Raw genomic sequence first — 27,809 nt, 5'->3', positions numbered from 1 at the left:
ATGAGGATATATTAAGATTCTACTGAGATTGTATTCTTATTTTGTTCATTCTGTTGTAAAATGAGTTATTTCCACTTATGGCACTAGTTTTTTTTGTCACTGTAATCAAAATGTACTACATGAAAATAGAAGAAATACTAACCATTTGCTTCGAACTAGCCAAAAAATATTTATTATCGAGCAACATGACCTTCAATTTGAAGTAATTCTGTCCAACAGTTAGCTGATGTTTTTCTTTTAAATGCTTGGGTGGTACTTTGATTTTAGATTTTGATATCTTATGAAAGGATTTCCCATTAAGTAAAAATGACTTGCAGCATGGTCAGACAATTTCACTACTTTCTAATGATTTTTTTCCCTTAAGATTATTGGTTTTTTATTTTCTATTTTCAGGCAGACTCTTGTGGAAACACACATGTATCCATTCTTTTTCCACTGTGTCCTGTGCAGGGTAAGGGGGTTGCTGGGGGTCTATCCCAGCTACCTCAGGGCTAAAGTGGCGTACATCCTGGACAGGTTGCCAGTACATAACAATTACACACATGGATGGACACACTTATGCAGAGTCACCAGTCAACCTATAACAGTCCCAGCTATGACTTGAGAAGGAACATGTCAAACTACTTCTTGGTCTGAGAAAAAGGAATAAAAACATGACGTTCAACCAAATAAATCCAGTTTTTCTATTATTCTTTTATTGTTAATTTTTCTTTCTCGCCTGCTGATGCAAACCTCATCCACCAAAGAGCTTGAGGATGAAGACAAACTGCATTTATTATTTTGTTTGCTGACATTTAACTTAAAGATACGTCATAGTAAAACACAGCTCATGAACATAAAGTGCTACTTTTGTTTTGACAAACTAAAACAATGTTTTTTTTTTCACAAAGAATAAAAGTCAGCTACTGTACATTTGAATTCTGACAAACAGAAAAAAAACGTTGTTCACAATTCCTCATTTATGTTGAATCTTCTGCTCCAAGTCGTTTTCTTTGTTCTTTTCTCTTTTCTAAACTACCCAGGAGTGAACTTGCATTCAAGCAAAGAAATGTGTTCAAATTAAAGTCAGAACTGACAAGTCACATCAATAACAAGAGGACAGGAGAGGCCAGGGAGGGCGTGGAAGATGACAGGCTGACTTTTGATCAATGATGACTTGTGTGCTCATGGGGACCAGCCTACCTGAAAGCGTGCTGACTCATAATGGTTCGAGTCTTCCTTTTCACTGTATTGCCTTCTCTTTGTGTTTTCTCTGCATCCTACAAACTTACAGGGGAACTTAGATTTCGACGTTGTGGTCCGAAACGTCCCCTTTGTGCTGTTGTTTTTCAGGCAGACTGGCTGCAGTTTACTTCCTGCTGTTTGAACATGAACGCACACGTTTAAATGCCAGGCAGCACTCGCTGCTCTCTCGGCGGGCCTCAGCAGACACCGACCTGCGAGCTCCATCATGGAAAATAGCACAAAAACAAGAGGCTTTGGCCACTTGCAACGCTTGACAACACATTTTTCTTGCTTGACTGGAAAGACTGAATTCTTTCCACATCGTCTATGTGTGATGATCTAGCGATAGATGATTTAGACTCAAGACCGTCACTACTAAGACCCAGAGGGTTGTTCAGTCTTGTCTCAAGCATCCTTAATTAATTATTCTGCAAAGAAATGGAAAATAAACATTTCCTTGAAGCATTTTGGAGTCTTTCTGTGAGGCCTGGAAAAGAGATAAAAAATCATAGCATTTTGAGGCCAATTTAAACCGATACTTTACACCTACAAACAAGGTGATGTGCAAGTTTGAAAGTCTCTAGGTTTACTCCTATTCTGTTGTCATCTGAAAGTCCTCCGTCTCCGAGTGGCAGTTTAGCTTCCATTGATGGCAGTGGTTGCTTTTGGCATGAGTCTCTTATTGCGTAGCTGTACCAAAAGCTCATATCGGTCCCTAGGGCAAAAATCCTACAAAGAATTGACGCAGATGAGATTCATGCGGGGAAGGAAAAAAACTGGATACTGGCACACCAGCATGATCTTCCCATGACAGCTTCAGTCTCTTCCCACGCTTGTAAAGAAACATCCAAAGCCTTTTTTAGACCTTTGTCAAAGCATCACTGCTGACTTTCAACAGACACATGTAAAAAGCAACACTTAAAAATTGAATAGAAGTTCATTTTGTAGAAGTTTGGAGACTGCATAGCTTCATCAAAGGCTTGCAGTCTTGCAAATATCAGCATTCCAGATGTTTGCAGAAGTGCATATTTTCTATTAGGTTTGAAGGAGGAGGCTGCTAGTTCTCCAGAGGGTGGATGGAGGGCAGGGCTGAATATCAGGAAAACCCAGCTGGATGTAGAGGAGGAGGAGGGTTGGACGTCCACAAACAAGGTTCAGATCTCCTCTATGGAGTCAGCGGGGACCAAGCCTCTCTTCTTCCCACTGCTCAGCTTCACAAACACCTCGCCGTCATCTCTCTTACCAACACAGATCTGAAAGGATCAGACCAGAGTGAGGTTAGACGATAAAGCAATTTCAGGTTTGCTCTTAAAAAGTTCTCGTTGTATTAAAAGAAGACCCAATATCATAAATATAATTGTAAAATATTAGAAAGGAGAAACAATTTTACTACGGACAGAGAATACATACTTCATGTTATTCTTTTTCTAAACTGTAAAGCTGTGCAAAATTGGTAACCAAAATGTGAAATTGCACGGTTTTGTTCCAATGTTTTAATGAAATGCAAGTATACAGATCCTGCTTAGTGCATCATGTGGGGTCTTGCATGTACACCGCAAACAATTTGATTCTTGCATTTGGTTTTCAAACCTTATTTTTAGGCTTTCAGGATATTTTTACCATGTTTTAAGGTGTTTTAACTTATCTCTGCTTTTAACTTTTCAAGCTTTCTCAAAATAAGCACAGGCAAGAGCTTTTTGTCTCCTTAAGGTAGAAACGGGGAAAAAATTAGAGTTTTTGGTCTCTGTAATCAAAATGAAAAACAATTAGGAACATAAAAACCTAAAAAGTACAACCCATATGCTTAGAACTAATAAAAAATACTTCTCATGGGGCTATCAAATATCCAATTTGAAGTAAATCTATCTAAAAATTTGTTTTTTAGTTTATTTTTTCCTTTTTTAATGCTTATATGGAACTCATTGTTTATAGGTTTTGATATCTTATAACATTTCTACGTCGGTAAAAGTTATTTGCTGCATTTACAAATAATTTAACTATTTTCTAGTGATTTGTTCCTTAAGATTAGTGTTCTTTTCCTATTATTAGGCTACCTGTTTTTGCTGTGCATTGATGCAATAAGTTATGTGTTCTCTTTTCATGAAATTTCTTTTTAGTAGACTTTGGGAAGAGAATTGTTTTAAGTGCTAAAAACACATTTGCAGCCTTAAATTATTTCTATTTTAGAAAGTTGAAAAATCACGAGGTTTATTGGAGCAATTGAGATTTTGTTTCGTCACGTTTGATAATTTAATCTGTGTAGTGGCAGTAAAGTCAGTTAGATGTTTTCGATCATCTATGAACAGTGACTCACACTTAGCCCACTCACTGCATATGAAACAGGACAGCTTGAACGCATCCGCCCATCTATCTTCTAAGCCTGGATAGTCACTTCTGGGGGTCACATGGTTGCTGGAGCCTATCCCAGCTACTGTTGGGCGAAGGCTGGGTGCATCCCAGACTGGCTGCCAGTCTGTCGCAGGGCCACACAATCCCATTTAGGGATGATTTAAATTCACCAATTACCCTATGAAGCATGTGTTTGTACTGCGGGAGGAGTGCCCTGAGAAAACCCACGCATGCATTAGGAGAACGTGCAAACTCCACACAGAAAGTTTCCAGCTGGGATTTGAACCGGGCCTTCTTGCTGTGAGGCAAGAGTGCAAAGCGAGCCTTCAGTTCACCTTTGCACGTGCCTACTGGACCACTTTTCTCCATGTTGAAAAGCGGCTTTATCCTAAAGACCCATTCCTGTCTTGCTTTTCTAAGATTTTCTGCTATTTTCAAAGCTGCCCGTCTAGCTCTGAGCTCACACTGCAGCACGCTAATCCCATTTTCCTCTGCATTTTTTTTCCCCTTCATCTCCTCACCAGCCCCTCTCCACTGTTTTCAAGCTGTTTTTGTTGCCAAACCGGCCTCTCTATGTTTAGCTGTCTCGATTTTTGTTTTTTGTGCTTGAGCCTTTGCCCCTTTTCCACAAAAGCAACATTTGTTTGCGCTGTAATCATAAGCCATCCCACCCATTGTCTAACTTTTTCCTCAAGTTGGAGTGCCTTTAACATGGGAGTGGGTTAACTGTGGCCTACTTGTTTGCCAGTATTTCTGCCCGGTGCCGCTTTCTGAAAAAGCTCAAAAGTCTGTTTCAGTGTCCTCTTTGTCTTTTTGTCAGCCACAACCCCTTTTTATAATCACAAGTTGCAAATCTACCTTCAATAAGCAATTATAATACTAACAAACAAACAATCACTCTGATAATAACCGGTCTCCAATTTATCATTAAAACGTAGGATAGGGACAAAATAAGAAAAACAAAAATAGTGTGTTGTACCTGTGACTCTCTCACTGCCATGTGGCCTCTCTCTCGGTTCCCAGATGTTCCTTGAACGACTCGCCACACGCGTTCTCCTGGACGAACTCTTTGCACAAAGTTGGAGGGAAAAAAGCCGATCTTGTCTCCACTTTTACCCTGGAAGACACACAGCACTGTCTTAAAATACATTATCATGCTGGCTTCCTGGGCCCGGAATGTTTGTGACACCCAGGTGTGTGTGTGGACAGGCCCCGCCCTTATTGACTATATCTGAACCTCACTGTAGTGATAATAACCATCCAGAAACGTGTTGCTTTATGCTGCTTCATGGTTTTACCCCCCCCCCCCCCCCCCCCCCCCATCTATAATCACCCTCTAACATCCCTCTCTCTTCTTCCCTCCTTTTCTTTTCCGTCCGGTCCAACACAAAAGATTTTCAAATATGATTAAAATGAATAAGGTTTGGCCTCGATTACAAAAGGGGTTTATTCAGACATACCTCTGGTTTGTCAGAAGATGCATAACCCCTGTTGTTAAAGTAAAATATGTCCAACACAAGAGGCCTTCAGCTCTCATCTGTTTGCCCAGCTGTTGGACGGGACAAGTAAATAAATAAATAAATAAATAAATAAATAAATAAATAAATAGGTAAATAAATAAAAATACATTATCATCCAATGCAGACAGGTCACATGACTACAGTATTGGCGTATACTTCTATATTTGTCAAGGCCCAAAGTGCTGTACTGTCACAGTTTCCTTCACACATTCACACACCAATGAGGATGGGGAAAAGCAAGGCTGAACCACCAGGAGCAATGTGGGGTTCAGCGCCTTGCAAAAGGGCATTTTGAAACATGAGCAGACAGAGTGGAGGTCGACCCCTCAACCTCTGCACCACAGCCACATCCACACACGGACGTCGATGCTTTTCCTGGTCAACTAAATGTATTTAAACAATAACCTTAGAAATAATGACAAACGTTTTCTTGCATATTTTATGCTTACACCATGGCTTCAACCATTTATAGACTGAACCAATAATCTTGTACCTTTTTACACTCTTTTTTTCAGGTGGTTAATGTAATAAAAGTAAAACTGGGGAAAGGGTTTGCCCCAGCTGCAAATGATGACCAGAAGGAACTAACCTCAAAGGAAGTTCAAGTTTATGACAAAAGTTGGTTGATGTGTCAGAATTTAAGTCCAGCCCAAAGTGGTTTGTTTCTCTGCTTATCCTAAAAGCTTTTCACTGCAGAAACAGATCCACTACAAAAGGTTAAAAATTCGTAACCTTTTAACAATTGTCTTTAAACATCCAAAAAAACAACAACTTGTCAATGATGCAAGAAAAATGGTCTGACCAAGAATTTTCATTTTCAAAAAAGAATTCAAGCCACAAAGATAAGTTTTCTTAGAATAAGATTATTTTGCTATTGAAAAACTTACTTAATTAGATTATTTTTCTTATTAAGATAAGACTTTTTTTCTTGAAACAAGCGTCTTTTTACTTTCTTAAGATTCAGTTTTCAATTGTTTTCAGTGTTCGATTTTTGGAGGACAAGCTGGATGAGAAGTGAAAGCTCTTCTAGATAATTTCCTAAAAGTCAAATTTCTCAGAAGAACAGAAATGATCTGACCAAATTACCTGAATCAAGGAGTAGCTTCACTTATAAGAAGGTGATGAACCTTTAAAAATGGTCCTGATTCTCAAAGTTCTAACTTGACCTCCGCAGAACCCTGACATTTCTTTATTTTTTTTCACATTTTCTTCTCTTTTTCTTCACTCTTCAATTGACATTTGGAATTTCACATGTATGACAGCTTCCTGTGTAGGCCTGTACTGGTTTAGCCATCCTGTTACTCTAAAAATGCCTCCAATCTGCCCCGAGAGTTTAAAAATGTTTCATCTGAAACCATTTCTGGGGGTAACTTATCATAAAAGTATTGCATTTTAGAGGAATTTATTTATTTTTGTTTTAACAAATCAGTTTGAGGTAATATTTAACTTAATTCATGTTCAGTAACTGAACCAGTTAACTCCACACAATAGAACAGTTTAATGCAACAAGATTATGAAACAATATCTATCTTTCCAATTATTGTAGTCTATTTCTGTTTCTATTATATAGCATTCTTATCTTTGGAGCCAAAAGCCTTCAGTTTTTTCATTTACTCTCTGTTTTCTCCTCTTTTAAAGAAAATAACTTGTATTTTTTATTTTCATGAACTACACTTAAATCTCAAGGTCGGTCCTTCCTTTCCTTTTATTGGACTTCATCTGAATGTAAAATGCTTTGAGGGATATTTGTCACTTCAGATTAACTTCCAAATCTGCTGGTTTTTCAAAGAAAATAACTGAAGTCACAAAATCCATTCCAATTTTGAGACATTAATACTGGAAAGTAAAGGATTTCTTTTAAATATCTGCAAATAAAGTACTACACATTACAGTAGGGATGTAAACAAATCCACCTTTGAAATATGCAGACGTGTGACATATCTTCTTTTAGATTCATTCACAATCCAATTTTAGTCTCAAAAGTCTGTGTATTTATTTGAATTCATCCTTTATTGTCATTCACAGAGCATCAAACGTTTTTTGGCTGCCATCATCTATTGATGGTGAGGTGAAACAGAAAATAGTTTTTATTACCTTCACCAAAATCATATGAAACTCCAGACAGTTTTAGATTTGTTTGTCGTGCATTCATGAAGAAAATGATGTACATTTACTCTCTGAGGAAGCTGATGACATCCTGTTTTATGCAGCAGTATTTTACTGTTTATCACCTTGCTCACTCAGGTGCTGTCGCATTTATTGAAGAGATGCTTCACATCAAAGGTGATTAAGTGTTTAATAACAGCTGCATAATCCTAAACGGCATAAATTCATGCAGATTAAAGAAAAAGACTTTCACATCACATAGACAAATGTCACACCTGGGTCTATTTGGAGTATATGAGACACAAACATCTTGCTAAGGTTAAAGCAATATCACACTTATTATATTTAGCTCTTGTTATTTTTCAATAGGAAGTCTTTTGTTTTGTCTGCATGGTTGCTTGTTTTTGAAAATTGCACAAGATTTTAGGAAGCGCATACAAAAAATATATCACAAGGGCAAACACACATCACACGTTTATACACACACAAATAGATTGTTGCAGCAGATCTATTACCCACCTTCCACCACTCCTCATTAGAGTCGTCTATGACCTGAACCCGATCTCCGGGACTGCAGGAGATAAGACAAGAGAGAGGATTTTAAAAAAGGGATCCTTGAATGGGGAGGAGAAGAAAAGCAGACTTGGGGACAAGAGTGGGTTACATGATGGGGAGACGGAGGAACAGCAGCAAGAAAAAAAGGAGCACAAAAGATAACATTATCTAACCACCACAAAAAGCAAGCAGTACCCATGGTTACAGAGCTGAGGTGGGTAAAACATGGCTTGGGTCTTTGGGTGTCTCCTGCAGGGGTGACTGAGCAGCTGACACTGCATTGGAGAAAGCTGAACTCGATTTGCCACCAACACCATCTGGCCTGCGTCCTGATGATGCAACCACATTTTGGTGGAGCTCTTCTCCTCATAATACCCCTCACTGTCCTAGAAACACAGGCAGGAACGCTGTCCCACTTGCTTGTCCGTAAATTAAGTCTCTTGGGTTTCAGCACTAACTTCTGCCCTATATGATCGAGCTCATACACGATTAACAGAAGAACGAGGCGGTGACGCCTAAAAACTGCAGTTGAAATTTTTATCCCAACTTGTCTTTTGAAGATAGTTTGCAGAAACTTTAACTCACTGGGCAAAATCTGACACCCATTTTCTTGTTTAATTGTTTAAATTGTATTAATTTTTTTCCTTGTATTTATTTCATTGTTAATTGCTGATATCCAAAATGAATAAACAAAACAAAAAACAGTTTTTAAAAGCCCAGAAGAAATTTGTTCTTCAGGGTTAAAAGACACACGAAAATCAAGTTTGTGGTGTTTTTAACGTGTACTTTTGAACATTTTCTAATGATGGAGAACTCTTCTTCCACTTTCGGCTTCTCCCATCAGGGGTCGCCACAGCAAATGAGTCGCATGGTAAATTTGGCAATGTTTTACGCCGGATGCCCTTCCTGACGCAACCTTCTCAAGCCGGGCTTGGAACCGGCAGGGGTAGAGAAGGGGACAGGGAGCAGCCCGGAGTCGAACCCGGGTTTCACGGACGGAAGGCGCCGCAAACCAGCACGAGCTAAACTGGCTCCCATTTTCTAATGATGGAGAACATATACCAGAAATTCAAGCTCAAAACTGCATTTCTGAGTATTTCTTTTCATGAAATTGTTGTATATCAGGAGCAGACGAAAAAAATGTCAGTGGAAAGAGCCTTTTGTGATGTAGAAAATACGCTGGGCGGGTCACAAGCTCCCTGCTCCGCTCCAATCAGAACTACCGCGGCTCTGCCGAAAATATGTCCTAAAAAAATGACAACGATTTTTTTAAATTTTGGCTAAAAATGGTGCAATCATCATTAAATGACCAGTAGGAATGCTTTTAAAATGGGACTTAGATTCTCTCCATGTTACTTCAGGGCAGGTCAAAAACAGTGGCATCGTCAGGCTGACTTGATGTCAAAATAAAGTTTTACAATCCAGTAAAAGTGGGTGCTGGTATAATCTTTAAAGTAGTAATGAAGCTCTTCACAGCTACTTTCCGGCTAAAAATGTAAACTTCAAAGAGAAATCCTGCTGTCTTCTGCAGGATTTGTCACATCCACTGCCATAGCTGTAAAAAAATAACATAATGCAAACTATTAAATTTAATTATAAAAAAAAGCTTTTATCCGACGACAAATCCACGGGCAAGGTTCCCCAACAACATCCCAGCAGCAGCCCTCCTGCGTTATCATCCAACACAGCTGCAGCTATTTATAGCGCCCATATTATTAGAAAAATTTAAAAGAAGGTCTATCAGAATGAAATGCTGTATTTTCAGAGAAGCTTGTGAATACTAAATTGCGCCTATTAAAATAAGTCTCTGCTGTGATAATAAAAATGCAAACTCGGGAAACATTTCCTTTAATGTTTTAAATGAAATTCTGTCTCGTCAGTATTTCCACTTCACCCAATTTATTCTGTCCTTATGAATACAAGGTTTTGTGTGGGCTAAAAGGCTCCGCTTTTCCTTATACATATACAGTCTGCCAAAAAAAAAAAGCTTCAGGGCTGCCATGTTTGATTGACGTCCTTCACAGTTTTCTGTTCCTGCTTGGGTCAGCAGCACACACTTTCATCACGACTGCTTAGTTGTGGATTTCAGAAAAATCCAGGCCAACATAGGAATAAAAAATCTAACTTAAAAGGATGAAGTTCTTCCTGCATTTGCTTTTACTTTTTCCAAGTGAAAGATGTCTTAAATTTTCTGGCAAGAAAGATTTTTCAAAATAAAAGCTCTTTGCATTGTATCAGTCCCTGCAGGAAAAGTATTACAGATTTACATTTGAAAGTATCTGGAGCCTGAAAGATGACCAGGGATACAAGCAATTTTTTACAATAACGACTTCAGAAACTCATTACAAAGGCATGACTTTTGGAAGAATAAAGATTGCCTGTAAATGGGATCAGTCATGACGTCCCTGAAAATAATTCTAAAATGAAATACGCTGCCATGAGTATTCTTACTTTGAAACAAATATAAAAGGAACATAAAAACCTGACACACGAAGTGTTTTGATCACTTTTTTTATGACAAAACATTTTTAGTGGCAATTATGTAATTTTAAGTACAAGGAATTGCTCAAGGCCAGGATATGACATACAATATGAATATAATAGGAATGTGGGCGTGGTTAAAGAAAAACATCCGTTGCCAAGAAAACTTAAAATTTTACTCTGGCCAATTCTTCTAAAAAGTGCAAAGACCTGTTTGCCACCCCACGGTGACCAAAAATAAAAAACTTTTTTTTTTTGATGAATTTGTCTCAGGCAGTGTTGACTCAGGTGGCAGAAGGGGAGAGTGAGGGGTGTGTAGCAACTGCTCAACCAGTGAGGGTGTCAAAAGGCGAGGGCGAGGGCGATAGTTGGCACCGCTCGAGGATTTAATTTTTCTATTTTTCTTGGATGGACATGAGCTTCACTGTGAAAACCTTGAATCCAATCTTTATTCCTGCCCAAACTTCTTCCTCAGAGGAATTGTTGGGATGCACATTGTTCAGTGACATGCGAGCAGAACTGCAGCGCAGATGGTGAAAAGTCCCACTGCTCTACTTTTCTAACAAGCTGTCCTCTACCCATTTCTGCACTCACAAAAAAACACCCTAAAACACATCCTGCTCTCAATCCTTTCCCCTCATTTTCTCTTTCATAGAGCTCCAACTTTGATATTTGCACTCATCTGCCTCTCCTGTTCACTCTCTGGCTTTTTATGCATCAGTTTCAACGCATTTCTCTTTGTCTGTCCTCCCTTTCATCTTTTGGTTGTTCGTTGTCTTTATCCTCTCCTCTGCTGTGAACACTGCTCAGTCACAAGCTCTATGTTGGGACGATGATGGGATCTGAGTTTATAATTAGTCGTCCTTAAGGGCACCTCGGCTCTGTCCTCTGCAGATGGTGAGGACATTATCATCCTGCAGGAACAACAGCCAGAGACTACTACAGCCACAACACAGTGCACACGGCAGTACTGTGATTAAAAAAAGCACTCCTGCAGACTCACATCTGGTTGCAAAAAGAGTCGTTTTTACTCACTGAAGTTCCAGGTCGTTCTGCTCCTGCGGGAGGAACTTGTAGAGCGCGACATAGGTGTGGATAGAGTGGACTTCAATGCGCTTTGGTATCTGGACACAAAGATGCACAGAGGGCAGGCGGTCAGACACAAACATAAACAAAAGGTGGGGACTTGCTGCAAGGCGGAGCTGCTGCACCTTTGCACTGCTGTCCTCTGAAAGAACCTGCGCCTGCTCGCTGCTCTCGTCCACCTCCTTTTCCATCTCCTCGTCAGCGACCAGAGTGTCTGCAAGCAGAGAAACATCTTTCTAAGAACATGACAGAAAGAAAAGCTTTCACAGGAGCAGTTGTTCTCAAAAATTCTACACCTTCTCATTCACTCATGGGGAGCTAAAGATGGGAGAAGCATGGACGCACACAACACAAGTCCACATGGAGCCACGAAAACACAAGTGTTTACCCCCTGTCTCCAGAGTTATCTCCTCCTCCATGCTGCACTGCCTCTGCTGCCTCTCCTCACCTCCCTCCCCCTCAAAGAAGGAAACAGAGGAAACAATAAGGTCTCAGCCAAAAGGATTGCACTTTTTTATTTTAGCGTCTGGTGGGTTCACAATTATAGACCAAGGTGGCAACACTTTTAACTGACATTTTATTTTTGTTTGAAGACAAACGAGGACAAATCTGTCCTGTTTTGATATTTTTTTTATCCAGGGTAGACAGCGATCATCCTTGGGTCAAAATTTGTTTGCCAGATTCTGGTTTTGTTCTGGATTTTTACATTTTTTGCATTTTGACTTGTCTGCACATCCTGAAGCTTTGCACAACAGACTAAATGTCTGCTGCAGTCTATTTGAGGACAAATCCAAAAACTGTCGAAGACTTTTCAGGGACATGCAAAAGATTTCTTTCTGATTTTGAACTCTTTTTGTTCAAATTTGAGTTTTTTTTACAAGAAATCCCTACAGTTGCAGAGCCTGTAACATACATTAGACCTGCTTAATGTTGTCATACCAAACTGCGTGTTGGCGATTCTGACAGACTGCCAAAACTGGAGCGGCTCATCTGTGCCAAGGACGTCCCATAGCGCAAGGCGGCATAAACGGGATCTACACGCATCCGTGCAGTCTCTGAAACCACACACACACATATACACCCTCATGTTTGAAAGCAAAAAAAAAAAAAAAAAAAAATCACACAATTATCCACTTTAGCTCGAGACACGCCACAGTGAGGACTGCATGCTGAGAAACACCACAGATTTTTTTCCCCTTCGCCATTCTGGAGGAAGCTGTTTAAATATATCTGTACTAACGCACGAGCCCTGAACCAAAGTGACCCACTTTAGATGTGAGCAGCAGCCTAAAGTTAGAAAGACTTCCAAGCTTTCAAGTAAATCTGCACACTTGACATGTACCTCAGCTGTGGTTGAACTCCAGCTGGAGATAAAAAGAAAGAGAATAAAGATGACCTTTTTTTCTTGCCTCTGCGTGCCATGAAGGCAACAGAGCTCACTGCTTTTCAAATCTGACTTAACAAATTAGATTTTCTGAACCAAATGAAAGGATTTATCTGCTGGATGGTGCAAAGTAAAGCAATGGGAATCTGTGCTTCAGTCGTTTTGGTAACAGGAACCCTAAGAAGCAGAAAGTCTGCAGCAAGACATGTGTTTTCAAATTTTATGGTTTTTAGAGCACAAAAGAAGAGTTGGTGCAAGGATGAAAATAAATTCAAAATTAAGAAAAGGCATTTTTGTTGTTTCTTTTTTTGGATTTAAGATTAAAGACAGAAAAAAACAAGAGACATTTTAACAAAAACACATTTTAAATAAAATATCAAGATTTTTTTCTCCCCTTTTGTAATCTGAATGAACACTGATTTCCTTCCAGGCCTGAGGTCTAAAAGTAAAGCTAATTTTGTTTCTGCCAGTTATTTGTTTCATCCTGCAACTTGTTATTCAGCGCACCCTCAGTCATGTGTCAGTGTAGCTGAGGGAGGCTGCATGGTGATGAGCCCAGGGGGAAGATGGAGCTCTGGGTTAATTGTTCCTAGGAGTACAGATAAAACAAAAGTGCAGCAGCATAAGATGTTAACCCCATGACAGTGAGGTGTAGTTGATGTGAAATAAAGAATTGCTACCAAGGGGTTTCTTTTTGAGCAAAACAAACAGGTGAGATGCAAAAGAGAACAAACTCAGAAGCAAAATAAGTTGGAGCGGATCATCTTTTCTCTTCACAATTGTGAGAAACTTTTAAAATGATTTTAAAGTCACACTCCAATGTGTTTTTGGTGTTTTTAATATGCTATTGAGGTTTTTTTTTTCATGATAAAGGACATATATATAGAAAATTAAGCTTAAAATTGCATTTCTGAGTATTTCTTTATTCAAATTGTTGTGAATCAGGCAGAAAAACAATACTGTTGGACAATGTTTGTAGCAGAGATCCATCCACTTGCAGACATTTTGATCCATGCACGTCTTTGTTTTCCTCGTCCGAGCTGGCATCTGACTCAAAACTGTACGGCCGGGTAGCTCCAATACGGCTCACCCTTTTTTCTGCACCGCTAATGTTAGTTTGGGTTGTGAGCTAGCGGTAGAGAGTGTAAACAGTGGGATGTTGGGAAGCAGAGGCAGGCTTACTCCACATAAACAGTCCCACCCATAACTGAAAGGTAAATTTCTAATAAACTCCTGCCATTCTTCAGAAACTATGTCCTACAGAATGACACAGTTTTTATTTATGTGGTTATTTATTTTTTGGCTAAAAATGGTATACTCACATTTAAGAATACACTTTGAAAATAGATCAAAAGATGATTGGAGTGGGACTTTAAATCCAGTTTAAAAAATGTTTTTCAATTTAAAAATTGGTAGATGTTTAAGATTATTAAAGTCAGAAGCATCAAAATGCAAACCTATGCGTTACATAAGAAAAATCAATATCCTGTTTCAGCCTGAAATACAAAACAGGAGTAATCAAAGATACAAAAATCTCCTGCGCATTGGACCTTGTAAATATTTATCCGCATGTGTTCAGGCTGCAGACTCCACCAGACTCGAGAGATGCTCAGTTTTTTCCCATTGATGTTTTTTTTTGCCTCATGCCCCCCAGTTGCCAGGGGAGAGCAAGGCATTAGTTACACACACAACTGTCTAAAAATAAACCAAAACACTAGACAAGAGCAACGTCACAAAACGTAAGCACAGGGTGCGCACACTCAAACACACGCGCATGTACGCGGGGAGGCTCACCTTGGCTCGGCAGAACTTCCTTCACGACAGACAATTGGTCGTTGACGAGCATGGGCGAGCTGAAGTTTCGCTTGAATGCTCCGGACTAATAAAGGGGAGCAGAAAGCAGAATGGCTTTTTCAGTTTCCATCACTTCCTGTTTATAGTCTGAGCAAAAAAGGAAAATGGATCCGACTGTGCAGTGATTTAAGGGCCCTAATGGAGTCATATGGAAATGAGTAGATCGGGGGGCCATTAAGAAACAGACCTCACCTCCATGTGAGGTCGCCCAGACCACTGCACCTGCTGCAGGAGAGGAACTTGTTTGTGTGATGAAACGCTAACAAGAAAAAAAAAAGCATCTGCTGTCTTTGCTGCTGAACAAAGAGTTCACTCAGCCACCTACACGTGTGCACATGGCTCACACGCTGGCGTGGACGTGTGATCCCCTGAGTGTGAGTCTGCAAGATGACAATTTCACACTGAATTAAGCGCAGTAACTGTTTCAGCTGCGATCAGTTTGCCCTTGCCTTGACATGCAAATCAGCCGCTTCATTTGTCATGTTGGGGAGGAAAAACACAGATCAAAGGTAGAATGGGACACCATAATTTCCTGAAAAAAGGGGCCTGATTCCAACAGAGAATAAGACTTTTTTTTTTTAAAGTCCATTAGTTTTGTTTAGAGACCATCACCCTTCAGATCAAATGATGCAGTTCAAATGATTTTCATGTTGATTTACTCCAGTTTTTCTTTGGGAAAAATTAGCTTGACTTTTCTTTTGTACACAAACTGGTTCACAAACTACATTTTTGACAAAAAACCGCCTTGCTGACTTGGCATTTAGGTAATATAAATGTTAATTTCAAGCATCTTTTATAATTAAAACCAATAAAATATAAGAATTTACTCTAATTCATCATTCATCTTCTTACGTTTATTGCCTTTCGGGGTCACGGGGCTGCCGGAGCCTATCCTGGCCACTTGTGGGCGAAAGCAGGCGACATCCTGGACAGGTCTATTAATAACTAAGCCTAAATCTTGCTTAATGGTTTACAATTTCTGTTTTTAAGCCTGTTACGCCCACTACATCAAAGATTTGACAGAAGATTTACATTTTTTAGAATTAAGATGGATTTTTTAAACAGTTTGATGGAGTCCAATGAAAAAAACTTTTGAAATATAATTTTTTTTGATGAGATATAGTGTGAATTATGATACTTTGAGTGTTCAGGTTATTTTTTGCTCAGAATATTAGTTTAAAGAGGTCAGAATCCTTGAAACTAAAATATTGTGAGCAGGAAATTGGAGAACGTGTATTTGTTGAGCAAGTGCAATAAAAATGACTTGTGACACTTGTGCAAACTCAAGTGTCCTAGCTGAATCTTTTGAAGCACTTTTGAAGATTTGAAACTGCTTTGCAGCCTCTCTGTCCACACTTTACCAGATATTTAAAATCCCCTTTTATAAATCTCACACTTAAGTTTATGAGCTGCTGTTGTTTTTTATAGATTTGATGAAGGATGAGCGGAAAAATATATATAAATTTCTCATCAAGTCAAGCTTAAACGAATCATTTTTTGAGCCATGAGTAATGTCAGAGAACCGCATGCTGCAAAAACCCACTCTCTGAGATGCGTCACTATGGGAAATACTTGGTGGAGTGACATGAGTGCAGATGGGTGCTAAGTGTTTCTATAACTGAGCCCAGACAGCTGAAATGTTAAATACATAGGTTTCCAGCAAACTGAATAATGAAAGCAGAGAAAGCACTGACGAAAGTTTCTGCAGGCAGATGCAGGGAGCTCCAAGAATTCAGACTGTCATGTAAATACCAGTTTTAATGGCGATTAGTTTCTGTCAACTTGTTAGTTTTTAGTTATGTGTGTATTTAAAGTTGGTAAATAGAGGTTGCTGCCGGCTCTAAGAGAAGAGATATCCATGCTTTTTTCTTTTCCAGATCTGTCAGGTATGAATTTTGTTCTAGATGTGATGGTCGAAGTCAATTTGGTCGGTTTGAGATAAAAGAGGAATTCTGGGTAAGTGAGGCATGCTTGGAGCTTCCAACCAAACTTGCTTTTATGTCAGATCTTAGTCAAGAAAAGAAGGGTTTGGTGAATGCGTTGGAAAGGAGCTTCCGCTGCAATTGAGGCCGCATCCTTTTGTGTGCTTGTGCTCTCACCTTCCCGTGACACGGCTGCTGTGATAGTTCAGAGGTGCACCACAGGTGAGCAGCCATCTTGCAGGTTTTACACCGCAAAGCTTGTTTGGAGTTTCCTGCAAAGTGAGAAAAAGATTAGAAAACCAAGACAGAAGACCGAGTCGTGGAGCAGCAGCAAAATAAAAAAACATTAAAATCCAGAAAAAAAGGGTTTAACCGCACATCTGTGATTAGAACAAACCGCAAAGAATACAAAAAGGATTTTCAGGTAAAAAGATGTTATCATGTTGGATTAAATCAAACAAGCTCTGCTTGTTTTTGGTCACACTGGCAGAAGTGACCCCAACAACTCATCTTCCTCTAAATACTGAAGAGATTGGAAACCAGCTGGAGACATTTCAGTCATAATCGGTTTGGCAGTAGCTCCCGAAGCTTCGGCGTTTCTGATTTCAAGTGTTCGAGTCATTAAAGCCCTTTGAGCATCAAGATGTTTAATTTTCTCCTTATTTGTTTTGGAATTAAAAATGTCTCTTTTTATTGGGTTTTTCATGATGAAGACACCTTTTAAAATAACATCCAAACCAAAGACAACCGGTTTTTAAATTTGTTTTGGATGAGGAGCACATCAACAAACCACTTTAGAAAAAAAAATGGAAAAAACAGAATGAGAAGGCAATTTTTACTTTAAAGAGAGGAAATTGATTGCACTAAATCAGCTTAACGAGGAAAAAAGGCTCGACCTCGTTTTAAGATTCACTGATGAGGAGATGAGGAGCGTGATGCATTGCATCAACAAACCTGCAATGCATGCAAAACAACAGCAAATATGCAGAAAGCTGGGAGACTGTAATCAATCACAATGACAGGATGTAGATTTAGCAGAAATACTACAGGCTAGTCGCTCATGGGAGTAAATTAGAAATAAATGTTGGCATGCATCTGAACTAAAGTTGCACTCAAGGCAAACCATCCAAATTACATCTAGAACTAGAAGGAGCTGCATTTCCAGAAGAAAATGCAGGGTTGAATGCTGTACTGCTGAATGAAAGCTGAATTAGCTGAAGAAATGGCTTAACTGTACTGGGAAAACCTTGAAAAGTTAAATGTGCAAAAGTCCTAGCAGGAATAAGATGAAAAAGTTGAACATTGTAAAAGTAGAAAGGCTGAAATAGGTCAAAGTTTGTAGAAGGAGTTAAGCATTAAAGCTGAAATTGTTGAAAAAATGGCTGAAGTGTTGAAAATTTGAAGATGTTGCTAAAATGGCTAAAAGTGCTAGCATTGGAATCAGCATCATCAACTGAATCCAAAAAACACATTGTTTGAGAGTATCATATTGGTAAAACCTACATGTTCTAAGTTGACAGAGAATCAATTTTTTTCAAAATGGCGGCTTTCTATGAATTTTATCTCCATAGCAACCATTTTACGTTTGGGTCACCGGGGCATGACGAACAAATCGACGTCAGTTGCAGACAAATCGGAAAAAGTAAACCTTTGGACGTCCTTAGCAACGAAGTTTGTTGGCTAACCACGCCCACATTCCTTATATGTCCAGATCCAGTGAATTTCAATCTGTTCAGTTCCAGCCATGGATTAAGTTTATTGCAATATTTGCTTCAGATTTTGTCATAATAAGGCCACCAACATTAGGTTGTGTCGACATCCCATAATGATTTCTAAACGTATTTTATAGTCCAAAGCCTTGTGATCATTTTAATGTTTGAACGGTGTCTCTAGCGACAAGTATGTGGAAGTTATATTGGTTGAAAAAAACAGAGGTTTCAAATTTGAAAAACACAAAATGGCTGCCAAACAGTCTCCATCCCATAATGACTACTTAACATTTGACAGTAAAAGTGGAGCCACGTCCTGCAGCAGGAGACATTCTTGCAAATGCAATGCAACAAGACCAATTCTCTCAACTATGCATGTGCCATGAGGTTTTGCACACACATCCATGTATAATGGAGAGATATATTGATCATCAGCTAGCTAGCTGAACGATACAGCATTATATTTTCATTAAACTACTAACTTATGTGGTGCAAAAACATCATAGTCACTACTCGTAACAGCCACCTAACTCATGGTTTGGGAATCAACACTTTCCCATGAGCCTTCACTTTTGAAATGTCGAAGGATTTGAAGGACCAAAAGTGGTGGTAAAAAAAATTTTTGAGGTAAAAAAATTGTAAAAGGAGTTAAACAAGGCCTGAAATTATTGAAAAAATGGCTGAATTAATGAAAATTTGAAGATTTGAAGGAAAGGAATGAGCTGAACTGTTTCATACAATGGTTAAAGTAAGTAAAAACCTGTAAAAGAAGTTTAGCACAAGGATTCTCTATGTATTTTAATGGAGCAAAAAATCCTGGAAAATCCTGGAATATCTTAAAAAGTTCAATGATTTGAATGACCAAAAGTAATAACTGTAATAAGTTGAAAGAGTTGAACATTTTAAAAGTTGGTTGGAAGAAAATTTTGAAGCGTCCGAACCGGGTGTCGAACCTGGCGCCTCGGGCACCATAACTTCCCAATGCATTTTAATAGAGCAAAAATTCCCGGAAAAACTGGAATATCTTTAAAAGTAAAAGGATTTGAAAAACCAAAAGTCATACCAATAATAAGCTGAAAGAGCTGAACATTTTAAAAGTTGAATGGTAAAAATCGGTTAAAAATTGTAGAAGTAGTTAAGTGTCAAAAAACGGCGGAAGATAGTATAAATAATAATAATAATAATAATAATAAATAAAGAGAAACAGGAAAACAAAGGGTTGAATGCTTTACAGCATTCAACCAATAAAATTTAGTTTGAGAAGTCAAAGCTGATTTCTCTTTTGCTGCATGGATTTTCTACCCAGAATGGTCCTCCAGATAAGAGAGCATGGAAGCCAGCAGCCTTTTGGAAACTACCAGAGCCCCACTTGATTCCAGAGAGAGTGCAAAGCACCTTACCCACTATCATTTGCTTGCAGTGCTGGCAGTTGGTGGGCTTTCGAAAGACATGGTCCTGGAAGCAGTGGTTAATCTGCGGTCGGTAGGGCTTGGCGGGTAACGATGGAGAAAGGCTAAGAGACGGAGAGTGGGAAGAGATGGAGGGGTTGGGGCTAAGAGATGGGGAAATAGAGGGTGAGCGCTCGCCAACGAGAGGGGAGCCGGGCATCAGAGGGGGAGACGGCGGCGGCGGGTCTGTGATGAAGTCCGGCGGGAGGCGAGCATCACTGTAGGACCTCTGGAAAAAGTTCTCCACGCTTTTACTGCGCATCATGGTCTTGAAGGAAAGCGAGCGCTTGAGTCTCTGCAGCTGCAGTGCAAGAAGATACACAAAGAAGAAAGACAAGATAAGCAAGAGGCAATAACAAATGTTCAATACACCCCCAGGATGGCACAGACAATATCAACCACAAACACAGCACTCTAGGGAAGGACATCACTCATGAAATGCAATATCACCTCATAAGGAAACATCCGATTCCCAGCAATGTTTCTCACAAAGAGACAAAGCATATCTTTTGTGTTTTAGTGCATTTGGTTCATGGTCAAACAAGATAAGCTCCCCGTCTTTCAGAGCACCTATACTTAAACACCAAGCGGGCTGATGAATAAATGGCTTTTCTTTGGTGACAAGGGAGGTTAGTTTGATTAAATAAAACAAGTATTTACTAAGAATTATCACTTGTCAACAGCTGTTCCCGAGGTGGCTTACATGTTAAGGGGCCTTCACACGTGTTTGCATGATGTGTCAAAGTCACACGTCATTGTTGCTGCATCCCAAATGCACATGTACTGCTGTTTCCAATGACAGGACATCATGTGTGTGGGCTACGGTTGAGTGACATCAACTGACTAGATGAAAGCATGTTTGCTAACACTGATGGTGCTGCTTTCTTAGGAGCACGGCAGCTATCTGTCATCACTGCATGTGGCGACATGTGTGAGGGCGTGGCTGCGCTACAGGGAAGAAATGGCTGCAGTCAGACAGGCAGACAGACAGACAGAGGACCGGCGGGCCACGGAGCTCTGGGAGCACATACTCCGTCTGTTTGCCTGTCCACAATCGTTCTGCTCAGCGCCAAACATAATCACTTTATTGGGACATGTTGTTTACAGCTCTGCGTGTCTGGAAGTAAGATATGAAGACAGTTTGTCTGCAGGAGGGTGTGTGAGACACATGGAGCCAAAGAAACAAAAGCGAGGAATACATTTGCACACTCCATATGCTTCCTGCAAAAGTCTATTTGTGATTTGCCTTCATTAGATTATGGTGATGAATGTGGGTCATGCTGCAGAGTGTTGTACCGCTGCGTGAACAGAGTGCTCTTCTCTGATTTACTGCATCCTTTTAAATAAACTCTCGCTTCATTAATGCAAGTAATTTAAGAAGATTGTTGGAGTCCCACTCAGATCACCTTTTGAAAAACTCAAAGTATTTTTTTAAATAGGATTTTGCCGTTTTTAGCCACAAAAAAAAGTTTTTTTCTGGGAAATAGTTTCTGCAGAGTGACAGAAGTTCATTAGTAATTTGCCTCTAAGTTGAGGGCGGGACCGATTATATGGTGCAACAACGGCCCCTCTTTCCCTCCCTATTGCTGAGAGCTCTCTGTTTACACACTTTACCAATAGCTTACAGCTTCTTACAGCTCAAATTTAACATTACAAATGCAAAAAAAATGGTGAGTAGTATGGGAGCTATCCATCCGTACAGTTTTTAAGCTCGGATGAGGAAAACAAAGACGCACATGATCCTCTACAAGCATCAAAATAGAGGGGATACACTCTCAAACATGCTCTTGTTTAAACTGCATTTTCACATTCCTGATTCACAACGATTTGAATAAATAAATATCCAATATTAAGTGTAATTTTCTAATGTCCTTCATCATTAGAAAAATGCCACAAGAACATGTTAAAAACAGCAAAAATGTACATTGGAGAGGGTCTTTAAGCTGTGTGATCTGATCTCCTGATAAATGTACTTTTACAGGAATGAAAAAGCCCTTCCAAAAACTATTCCTTCAAAATGCCCCCCGCCCCCCATTCCTCAAACAATCCATCTCATCATAATTTTGTCACAACATATAAACGGCCTTCTACTTTCCAACCAGCGAAGATCTCTTTAAGATTCACCTGCTCAAACCCCTTGACAAAGAGGCGGTGAGCAATCTCAGTTCATTAACAGCACAGGCATCTTGATTTCCTGTATCATTTGCAACATCACTTGAGCTGGAACCTCTCAATCAGAGCACCGTTGGCAGAGCAGCTCTGGCTGCTGCAGCGCACCTCTCAATTACCGCTAATCTGATCATCTGTCAGTGTGCGGACATAGAAGCTTTTCCTGTTTGCTTTTACATAAATGTAAGATGAAGGTGCCATACTTGTGAGTCAAAGCCTGTGTGACCTAACACTTGATAGGGGGCATTGGTGTACACTCACATGCACCACTGTAAATCTTTGTGGCAGATGAGGGGTAGACATGGAAGATATGAGCATCTCACCTGCCACATCAGCTCAGCAGCACTTTATGAGACTGCATTCAGTATCAAACAGGAGGAAAATATTAATTTGATGGATAAACGTTTTTAAAAGTCAATCCATATGTACTTCAAACTTTCTAGGATGTCATTAATTTGACTGTTCTTCCACTTAACTGTAAAAAATATTGTTGAGAAAACCATTAAAATCTAATCTTACCTGCTAATTTGTAATTTATCATGGAATAAATATAGCGGGACTAAACATTTTTTAGCATCAATCTTGCAGCTGAGCAGATGAACTTTCTCAGCAGACCTGTAAAAGCCCACAGTTTTGACATCTATAAAACCCTCTTACGGCTCGCCATGCAGACAGCATGCACGTCTAAAATCAGAGCTCCAGAGGGACAGTGGGGTTTGAGTCGCTATAAATAATGATAAGCCTTTTATTTCTGTCGAACACTCTATATTTGTCCCTGTCCATATTAAATGTATGTGTGGGATGCTGTGGCGAAGACAGACTAAACAGGGCTTTGGTCCCACTGGGAGTGTGAGGGTAAAAATAGCCCTCTGTGTCTATGATGCAGAAGTCTCAGTATAGAACATGTATAGAGCCAAAAACTAATAAAGCAGATTTAGTTGAGCTTATTTTTTGCAGCATTAACAGAAATGATCTTGAATTGGTTATAAAATTTACCTCTTCTAATAGAAGATAACAGGATTGAAACAAAGTGGTGCAACTTTTCTCTATATTTATCATTTGCAAACTTGTTTCATGTGAAAAAAACAGTCGTTTTGAAAAATTAGAGCAGAGGTTTTGGCAAAGAAATTCGCAAAGCCGATTTCTGCCTTCATAACATTTCCAAATGATAAGCATTTTTCTTGTTGTCGTGCTCAGATTCACATTGTCTGACTTTGTCCTGTGCGACTTTTGTCATTTCTAGAAATAAGTAGGATAATTTGATGTGACTATGCTGTCAAAGACACAGTCTCCTTGTTCATTTTGGTTCGAGGTCATCTGTAAAATACGCTGTTTCAGAGGAAATTGGCACCTTCAAGTACCATATCCACAAAGTATTTATAGATAGGCCTATTTCCTCCGTCACGTTGGTGCCTTAGTTCTTCCTAAAAGCAGTGAGTCAGAAAACCGAGCATTCAAAGAGTTTTAATGATGCTGCAAATTGTCAAACTTTGAAAAGTGAGTGCAACTCCTGCAAAAACGTGCAGAGGGAACAGGATGCGGCAAGATGGCAGCTTTCCACTCTAAATGTGAGATAAGGAATTTATAATCACTGGCTGCTTTCTGTTCTGCTGCTTGTACACACACGCTCTAGCATAACGATACTGGATCTCAAGGATTGTTTAATGAAGCAGAAAGTCTCATTGAAACAGGAGTGTAGAGTCTGTTTTACTCATAAAGCCCTGAGTCCTGTGCAGCTAACACGTCTCCTCAAGTGTCACATCAATAAACGCCACGGCAGAGAAGGTGTTACGTTAATTAAAGGAGAAATCTGCAGGATGTTTCTGCTGTTTTATGATCAAAATTCACCTCTGGCTGAAGCTAAACCCCTTCATCTGCCTGTAAAATAAGCATGCCAATTAACTGATTTGTTTTCCAGGGATTGTCATTTCAACAAACACCTTGAAAACATTAAAATACATGAAAATGACGCGTGAAATCTGCTTGCAGATTGGGTGCCATTTACACACAGCCCCATGGTGTCGCTGAAGATGCTCCTCAAATCTGTGTCAGAGCCCCTTTATCCTCGCAGCAAGTGAGATGACAGCTAAAGGGGGGAGCTGCTTGATGATTCAGGTTCAAACTTTGCAGATCGCTTACTATAAATCCTTTGTGGATTCTACACAGATCATTAGCAACAATTCAGGTGTCACTATGCTGGGCCTCTATGTGTCTGAACATATCAGCGTTTTGTTTATGCGCCCATGAATGTGGCTCCTTATATTTCCCCAGTTGGCGCTTAAGGTTATGTTTCATTTTCAAATGGATTAAGTGACACCCTTATGATTTTGCTGGATTTTCTCTGAGCTATCTGTGTTAAACAGGCATTCGTACTCCCCAGAGCTTTCTGAAAATCCTTTTGAATTTCTGCAGCCGCTCTGGGAGGTCGACATTTTTATCACAACAGCTGCTGGATTTTTCGGGTTTTGGAGTAACTTCTTTTTCTATTGAACAAACCAGTTTTCATCTCAAGTTTATTGCTGATGCAACAATATGAGAGCTGGCGTGGTGGTTTGTTCAGGTTAACCTTTGTAAATTTAGCCAAATACTTTGTTTTTGTACTTACTGGACATTTTTTTGCACATTCTTCTGGTGATATTTGTAATAAAAGACTTAAACCTAACCTTTTTATGAACTAGTCACTGGTCCTGAGTTAAGCAGACTTAAATGCTGTGGTAATATAGCCCAATATGTCAGGTCCTAAGAGGTTAACATTTGCATTAAAGTCCCATTTTGATCATCTTTTATCTATTATGAAAATGTTCCCAGTGGTCTTTTAATTATGATTATACAGCTTTAAGCCAAAAAAAGAAAAAGAAAAAACAGTGTTGTTTTCTTGGCCATCCTTTCTGCAGAGCGGCAAGAGTTCATTAGAAATTTGCTTCTGAGTTGTGGGTGTGACGGTTGGCATTTCGGTTGACATGCTCTCCCGCTAACTTACAATCTAACATACCGGTGCAAAAACAAAAGGCGAACAACATGGGAGCCATCCAGCTGTACAGTTTGGGGCCAGATGCAGCTCAGATGAGGATACTCAAGACCATCAATCTATGCAAGCGGATGGATTGGAATGGAGCAGAGCAGGGAGCTTTGGCATTTTTTATATCTGCTCCTCATACACAACAATATGAATAAAGCAATACTCCAAAATGCAATTTTAAGCTTAATTTTCTTTTAAAATGCCCTCCGTCATCAGAAAAACCACACAAGAACATGTTAAAAACACAAAGACACAATTTTCATTGGAGTGGATCTACTTTCTGGATCTGTGTTAGCTTTTTCCCAACTTTTGTTCACCTGCCACATTGGAAATCTTAGGAAATGTATTAAACAGACCTAATTTAAAATCTCTAAAAGAAAAAAAAATACAACAATAAATAATGTAATTTTATGAGATTATTCAAAATATATATGCAAGATGGCATACATTCAGTTAGTCAAAAACAGTTTGTTTTGGCGAGAGGCTGTCTTACTTGTGCCCCTCTCTCTCACCAAATTTCCAAGAGCATCCACAGCTGCAGGTGATCAAATGGTTTACAACAAAGACTGACACCCCAGCCTGAATCCCTCCCGAGTCTGCCAGCACCTGTAATGCACCACAATACTTTCCCCTGCTTTTGGGAGCTGCAGGAAAAGTCCAGATTTCTCCCCTGTTAACCCTCAAGCAGAGTTTTGTACTCATGATATTTATCTGTAGCCTATAAGATTGTGAGGCTTGTTGATTTCTGGGAGTAACAGAGTAAACCCTCTAGTCTGATTTAGGATATCACCTTCATTCAGCTCTAACCCGTGGCTGACATTTATTTTTTAGCAGCTTAAGTCTTTGAAATGCAAATGAAAGACTTCTGTGTACATTAGGATTTCAGATACAGGTTGGAGGAAGTCCATTTGTGTGTGTTTCTGGTTTGAGGATCAGGTGGCAGAAAATGTTTGCAGCCAAGATCATAATCTAAGCTAGAGAATAGTTCACAGAAGACATCAAATATTTAGTGGAGGCTCAAAGGCACAGAGGCAGTCAGCCGCTGAGGCATCCCACTGTGCCGCACAGGACTGTCACTTCGCTTCAAACATGCAAGCAGCCCGAGTGTAGTTCTGCGTGGGCAGGCGGCAAGAGGCTTGAAGTGGGGACAAAAGATCCACTCTGGGAAGTTACAGAAAGCAACCTAATGAGTCCAGTGGCTTTCCACCGAGGAACAGGCACAGTGAGAGCTCTTATAGCTTTTGTTGACCAAAAATTAGTCAACAAATAACTGTCTGAGGGATGAGCATCTGCTTTGGCTTATAATCAGGGCATTGATGTCCACATATGAAGATGACATTCATACGAACTTTCAACAGCATAAAAGCAGCAGAAATTAGTAGAAAAGTGTCACAAAATAGGATGCAAAATTATGGAAATACCATTTTAGTATAATTATGAGTCAATAATTCTTGTGTTTGCGCATGCAGTCAGAGTGGACAAGACAGTATGACATCAGACCTTACGCATGAGCTTGCAGCTAAAGGACGCAACCACATTTGTGAGGTATTATCATGAAAATGAGCTGAATAATACAGGACTGAAATAAAGGGAAAAAAAATACCTGACTGCCCCAAGTTTCCATGCTTGAAGTGATGCGCATTTTTTGAGCTCATGACGTAAAATATAGCGTTCTGACCTTAATTGTAAATGAAATAATGTTGAATCCACTCAAGTCAGAGCTGCGGTACTTGCCTTGGATGTGACCGGCTGCAAGGGGACGTTGCTCGGGGAGCGCTGGAGCTGGGAGTCGCTCTCCATGATCTCGTTGCTCTCGGTGGTCATTGCTGGAATTGGAAAGAGTCGATGCAGCACCGAGACTTCTGCTGATAAGCAACTTTATACTCCTCCAACTGGGTCCAGACCTACCAGTCCGTTCAAAACCGGACTGTGACAGGTCCACATCCAATGAGTACGCGCGGCTGCTGATGGGAAGTCTCTCAGAACGCACAGGTTTTTTGTTTAAATTACAGATTCCGAGAGTCAGATTATATATTTTTTCTACATCTAAGATCAGATAAAATAATCTTTTAGAACAAGGCTGCCTGAACCCATCAGCTGCGTCCTCCTCGGGGCGTGCGCGCAGCAGAACGCTCCAATCAATGTGGCACACTTCCCTTTTCAAGTTGAAATACGGTCTATGTCCGCTCATCCGTGCCTTTGAGTTGGTCCAAACCCCCTCCAGGGATCCAGTTTCGAGCAGATTCAAACTGAAATGTGCTCGTCACTGATGCACCGACTCAAATTTGAGCGCAATCTGAGGCACGCCTCTCCACGCGTCCCAGGCGCATGATTGGGGGGAGGGGGGCATCTTTGCAGCTAAACCTGAATTCACGTCAAATTTTTGGTAAAGAGCGGGAACTCATTTTAAAACGTACTTAATAAACAGCCTCAGGAGACGTGTAGCTAATGCATTTGCCGTGAACGTCATTGGAGCTCCGCAGCATCATTGCTGTTTTTGTGCGCGCCAAAGCTATTTTCTTTCTTGTGTTTTTTCTGGTTCCCTGGTATCAGATGTGATAGATTCAGTTCATGCAAGACAGTCCAGACCGTTTTGTAGCTTTTTTTGTGAAACTGAAAGAAAAGAAACCTTTTAATTGGGTTATCAATCATCCAGCTTTTATTTTCCACCTGCCCTCTGATGCAGTCACAACACCTGTGACTGGGTTGCCCTGCAAAGCTCCAACTTCATTTAAAGTTGCAGCAGCAAGGTTAAAGATGCATGACCTCACATTTATAAATGCCTTCAGCTTTTGCAAAACGTGCTTTGATTACTATTTTTTTGGACTATTTTTGAAAAACGATTTGCTCCTGATGAAAGAACAAAGCAATAAAAGGTTATAATCACCTCCACAAATTTCCTATTAACCTGATAAAAGCAATAGAGAAGCAGACTCAGTTGTTCAGCAAGTATTTTCTCTAAGGCAGAATAATTTTCTTCTAT

The 27,809-nt window shown here is 39.8% G+C and overlaps 1 protein-coding gene across 3 annotated transcripts; it reads right to left on the bottom strand.

The window, feature by feature from the left end:
* Window positions 1–673: 673 nt before the first annotated feature.
* LOC101169458 (SH3 and cysteine-rich domain-containing protein 2) lies at window positions 674–27,144 on the bottom strand. 3 transcript variants are annotated; one of them, XM_023957419.1, is made up of 12 exons: window positions 26,735–27,144; window positions 26,561–26,652; window positions 19,591–19,939; window positions 16,659–16,753; window positions 14,500–14,584; window positions 12,261–12,376; window positions 11,710–11,779; window positions 11,447–11,535; window positions 11,271–11,359; window positions 7,719–7,770; window positions 4,553–4,690; window positions 674–2,477 (listed from the first exon to the last, which is right to left on the bottom strand). In XM_023957419.1, the coding sequence occupies exons 1-12, from the start codon at window positions 27,015–27,017 to the stop codon at window positions 2,379–2,381; spliced, it is 1,557 nt and encodes a 518-aa protein (XP_023813187.1). In that variant the 5' UTR covers window positions 27,018–27,144; the 3' UTR covers window positions 674–2,378. The 3 variants fall into 3 exon arrangements, with proteins under 3 accessions (XP_023813187.1, XP_023813189.1, XP_023813188.1); XM_023957421.1 differs by having other exon boundaries at window positions 26,561–27,144; XM_023957420.1 differs by lacking the exons at window positions 11,710–11,779; window positions 12,261–12,376.
* Between the last annotated feature and the right edge of the window lie 665 nt (window positions 27,145–27,809).

This window comes from Oryzias latipes, chromosome 8 (genome assembly GCF_002234675.1).
Source record: "Oryzias latipes chromosome 8, ASM223467v1".
NCBI lineage: Eukaryota > Metazoa > Chordata > Actinopteri > Beloniformes > Adrianichthyidae > Oryzias > Oryzias latipes.
This window is presented reverse-complemented; position numbering and strand designations above follow the sequence as displayed.

Bases quoted from the DNA above. Each gene is read 5' to 3' on its own strand.
- LOC101169458 (XM_023957419.1), bottom strand. From the start codon at position 27,017: ATGAGCGGACATAGACCGTATTTCAACTTGAAAAGGGAAGTGTGCCAC. The intron at 14,585-16,658 runs GTGAGAGCACAA...CCCCTTTATTAG, and splicing joins AGCAGCCGTGTCACGGGAAG to TCCGGAGCATTCAAGCGAAA. The intron at 12,377-14,499 runs GTGAGCCTCCCC...GTGTGGTTTCAG, and splicing joins GGAAGTTCTGCCGAGCCAAG to AGACTGCACGGATGCGTGTA.